At 33.7% G+C, this 5,000-nt stretch overlaps 2 protein-coding genes across 2 annotated transcripts in view; one reads left to right on the forward strand and one right to left on the reverse strand.

Moving 5' to 3' along the window:
* Positions 1 to 5,000, reverse strand: part of dbe (KRR1 small subunit processome component homolog dbe) — a 62,565-nt gene that overhangs the window by 54,653 nt on the left and 2,912 nt on the right. The gene's annotated exons all lie outside the window — the stretch shown is intronic.
* LOC137624593 (fibrinogen C domain-containing protein 1-like) overlaps positions 1,429 to 5,000 on the forward strand; it is a 25,640-nt gene continuing 22,068 nt past the window's right edge. Inside the window, exons 1-2 of the mRNA XM_068355542.1 lie at positions 1,429 to 1,539; positions 3,052 to 3,247. Coding sequence (XP_068211643.1) covers positions 3,068 to 3,247 — 180 coding nt within the window. The 5' untranslated portion in view covers positions 1,429 to 1,539; positions 3,052 to 3,067. The remainder of the gene's footprint in view (positions 1,540 to 3,051; positions 3,248 to 5,000) is intronic.

Below are 5,000 nucleotides of genomic sequence, written 5' to 3' on the forward strand. Positions count from 1 at the left end.
AAGCAATAAAATTCTATTTTCGCTCTATATAAAAGATTCTTCGTTTGCAGTGAATGTTTTTATGTTTTAAGACTGACATATAAGTATCTTTTTATAGTTTATATATGAAAGATCTATTTTAATGTTGTTATTGTTCTTTAAATAATTTGAAATTGTTTATTACTTCGCTTGTAGTTTATTTGTTTCATTATTTCCTTTCCCTACTCGTCTATTTTTCCCTGTTGGAGCCCTTGGGCTTATAGCATCCTGCTTTTCTAACTAGGGTTGTATCTTAGCTAATAATAATAATAATAATAATAATAATAATAATAATAATAATAATAATAATAATAATAATAATAATAACAAATAAATAAATAAATAAATAAATAAGTATATTTAAGTTTTTAATAAAAAAAACATTCATACCTAGGCATAAGGGAAAAAAAAGTTGATTATCAAAAATACTAAGAATTTCTAATCACTTTCAATAAATAGGAACACAATATTATTCTATGGGCTACACTTTGTTTTTATACGTAGGCCTAGGCCTACCCACAAAAGTAATTTCTTTAATGATAATTGTCATTATAATAATGTAAATGTCACGTATTTTAATGGGGAACTCAACCGTTCATGATAAACATTCAGAGTTGCAAGTAATGTCATATTTAATATAATTAGGTGGCATTAGAATAACACGAAGCTTCGCTATAATTTTTTTATCTTTTTTTTTTTTAAGTGTAGCAAAGACATAAAAGCATCTTGCAACACAAAACCACATTTAAAGGCAGCGTTGCCACTTACTGATATATCTACTTGCTAAACTAAACTAAAAAATTACTAGATATTGACTCTCTCATATTAATGATTAAATCTTGTTTTGTTTTTTAATTTGACCAAATTTGTTCGTCCCCGACTGATGCAGAGAAATAAATAAACATCTGTATGGCAACACTAGTTAGAGCCCAGACAAGCCAGTTACCAGCAGGGTTGCCAGGTTTCCTAAGTGAGAAAAGGCCAACTTTTGATCAACTGAAGCTTTAAAAGGCCAACACAGAAGTTAAAAAAAGGCCAAAAGTATAGCCTTTAAGGCCAACCTTTTATGATATTGCTAAAGGCTAACCCATTTCAAATAAAAAGGCCAAACTTAAAGTGTTTAGCCAGAAAAAAAGGCCAACATAGCAACCCTGGTTCAGGGTTGCCAGGTTGGCCTTTTTTCAGGCCAAAAAAAACTCAAGTTCGGCCTTATTGAAATTGGTTGGCCTTTAGTAACATTATGAAAAAAGTGGGCCTTAAATACTGTATTTTTGGCCTTTTTTCTAATATTGGGTTGGTCTTTTAAAGCTGTGGTTGATTAGAAGTTGGCCTTTTCTCGTTTAGAAGACCTGGCAACCCTGCCCTGGTTACCAGTAGTGCCTCTTCACTCTTCTTTTTCCAGTCAATGCCAAAGACGACAGTGACTAAGAGACTGTGCCAGACTGTGTGCATGGATATGACTGTTCATTAACTTGGTGCATTTCATTTAATTTTCAAGTGGAATATAAACACGATTTTCGAGTAGGAAATATATGTTTTTCATTAGTTTTAAAAAGTACATTCGGCATAATCTAGGATAGTCAGTAAAACTGAACTGATATATATATATATATATATATATATATATATATATATATATATATATATATATATATATATATATGTGTGTGTGTGTATTTATATATATATATATATATATATATATATATATATATGTGTGTGTGTGTGTATTTATATATATATATATATATATATATATATATATATATATATATATATATATACATATATATATATATATATATATATATATATATATATATATATATTCTAGATGTTTTTCTAATTTGCATATTAGAAAAATAATAATTTTCGTGAATTGGAAAACAGAAAAGTGAAAATTCTGGGCAAAATAAATCTTGAACAGCAGGGACTTATAAGAAAATTATTAGATATTTCTTATAAAATGAAGTGATTGAACGGATCAAATGGTGAAAATTGAGATGATATCTGGTGTTCAAATTTGCAAAAAGTAATTTAGACATCACTTAATAAGTACAACATAATTAATAATCTTTTTAACAGACGTTTACTGAACATAGTATATTTAAGGTCACAGTTTTTTTTTTTTTAGATGCCAGATGCACTCACTTTTTAGCCTTTGTTTCACCTTTGTTCATGCTCTCCGTCTTTTATTTTCTTGTTCATCATGATTGAACTTTGTTTTCAGTGTAACTACTGAGTTTTCAGAGTGTGATGCCGAGTTAGAGAGAGCAACTGTCGGTTTTCAGAGTTCAATTGTCGAGTTGTCAGAGTGCAATTTACAAGTTTTCAGAGTTCAATTGTCGAGATGTCAGAGTGCAATTTACAAGTTTTCAGAGTGCAACTGTTGAGTTGACAGAGTAAAACTGCAGAGTTTTCAGAGTGCAACTGTGGAGTGTTCAAAGTGCAATTTAAGAGTTTCCAGAGTGCAACTGCCGAGTTTTCAAGGTGTAGCTGCCAAGTTTTCAGGGTGCAACTGTCGAGTTATCAGGCTGCAATTCACGAGTTTTCAGAGTGCAACTGTCGAGTTTCAGAGTGCAATTGTCGAGTTGTCAGACTGCAATTCGCGAGTTTTCAGAGTGCAATGCTGAGTTTTCATAGTAGGCTACAACAACTGAATTTTCAGAGTGCAATGCCGAACTTTCAAAGCGCAACTGTCTAGTTTTTAGATTGCATCTGCAGAGTTTTCGGGGGCTACTATCAAGTTTGCAAAGAGCAACTGTCAAGTTTTGAGAGTGCAATTAACGATTTTTCAAATTGAAACTGTCATGTTTCTAGAATGCAACTGCCTAGTTTTCAATGCAATGCAGATTTTTCATAGTGCAATACCAAATTTTCAGAGCGCAACTGTTAAGTTTTCAGAGTACAACGGCCAAGTTATCTCCCATTTACGCCTTGACGCTGATTGGCCTCTGCCCTCAATTTACAACTTTAATATTAAATTCTAAAAGAAGAAGAACAACTAAATAACTGCTTTGTTTTACATTACAGATCTGAAGACTGAAAGATGCGGTTGTTACTCTTGATGTCCTGGGTGTTGTGGACTGCCTCGTCTGTGGCACAAGGTCAGGACGCTGACGCAGACCTAGTCGCAGACGTAGACGTAGAAGTAAAGCCAAGAGAGAGAGGGAGAGGAAGAGGGAAAGGAAGAAACAGAGATATGCGACCACTTATCAGACCAAAACAGGTAAAAGAGGGTTTAGGGGAGCCTATAGGTCTACCTGCTGAGTCATCAGCAACCATTGCCTGGTCCTCCCTAGTCCTAATCTGGATGGAGAGGGGGTTTGGGCGCTGATCATTTGTATATATGCTCAGTCTCTAGGGCATTGTCATGCTAAACAGAGCAGTGTCACCGTCCCTTGCTTCTGCCATTCATGAGCGGCCTTTAAAACATTTTAAATCTGGCAGTATAATTTGCTAATTTTCAAATTATATATAGGAGAATTTTTGTTGATATGCGCACATTGATAAAAAATGTACTTTTGGCGAGTCGTTTTTTTGGAGGAAAATATATATTTGCAGAAATAAGTGAGGATGTAGTGGGGGGAGAGAGAGAGAGAGAGAGAGAGAGAGAGAGAGAGAGAGAGAGAGAGAGAGAGAGAGAGAGAGAGAGAGAGAGAGAGAGAGAGAACATCTGTCTCTGTAATCACCTTGTCCACAATACTCATAAGGTGTTTCACAGTGTTCCTGTTGAGTCTCATTTTTATTTCTTTGTTTTTTTATCTATTTTCGCAAAGACAATAATGATAATAAGAGATAACAATTAAATTAACCTACTTAGCATTTAAAAATATACTAATCAGATTTTTAAAAGATAACAGTTAAATTAACCTACTTAGCATTTAAAAATATACTAATCAGATTTTTTACCCGGTACTAAACGCTATACGTTGATTTAAAAGAACATCTGAGAGCAACTAGCCCATCATAGTACTATGCAAATATAGTTAATTATTATTATTATTATTATGATTATTATTATTATTATTATTATTATTATTATTATTATTATTATTATTATTATTATTATTAGCCAAGCAACAACCCTAGTTGGAAAAGCAAGATGTTATAAGCCCAAGGGCTTCAATAGGGAAAATATTCTTAGGTAGTAGGTTGGCCAGGGCACCAGCCACCCGTTGAGATACTACCACTAGAGAGTTATGGGGTCTTTTGACTGGCCAGACAGTACTACATTGGATCCTCCTCTCTGGTTACGGTTCATTTTCCCTTTGCCTACATACACACTGAATAGTCTGGCATATTCTTTACATATTCTCCTCTATCCTCATACACCTGACAACACAGGTTACCAAACAATTCTTCATCACCCAAGGGGTTACTGCACTGTAATTGTTCAGTGCCACTTTCCTCTTGGTAAGGGTAGAAGAGACTCTTTAGCTATGGTAAGCAGCTCTTCTAGGAGAAGGACACTCCAAAATCAAACCACTGTTCTCTAGTCTTGGGTAGTGCCATAGCCTCTGTACCATGGCCTTTCACTGTCTTGGGTTAGAGTTCTCTTGCTTGAGGGTACACTCGAGCACACTCTCCTATCTTATTTCTCTTCCTCTTGTTTTGTTGAAGTTTTTATAGTTTATATAGGAGATATTTATTGTTGTTACTCTTCTTAGAATATTTTATTTTCCTTTTTTCCTTTCCGCACTGAGCTATTTTCCCTGTTGGAGCCCCTGGGCTTATAGCATACTGCTTTTCCAACTAGGGTTGTAGCTTAGTAAGTAATAATAATAATAATAATGAGGAAAAGAAATAAGAAAATAAATAAATGATGCGAACAAATTAACAATAAACCATTCTAAAAACAGTAACAACGTCAATACAGATATATCATATATAAACTATAAAAAGACTTATGTCAGCCTGTTCAACATGAAAACATTTGCTGCAACTTTGAACATTTGAAGTTCTACCGATTCAACTACCAG

The sequence above is a fragment of the Palaemon carinicauda genome, chromosome 31, assembly GCF_036898095.1.
Source record: "Palaemon carinicauda isolate YSFRI2023 chromosome 31, ASM3689809v2, whole genome shotgun sequence".
Classification (NCBI taxonomy): domain Eukaryota; kingdom Metazoa; phylum Arthropoda; class Malacostraca; order Decapoda; family Palaemonidae; genus Palaemon; species Palaemon carinicauda.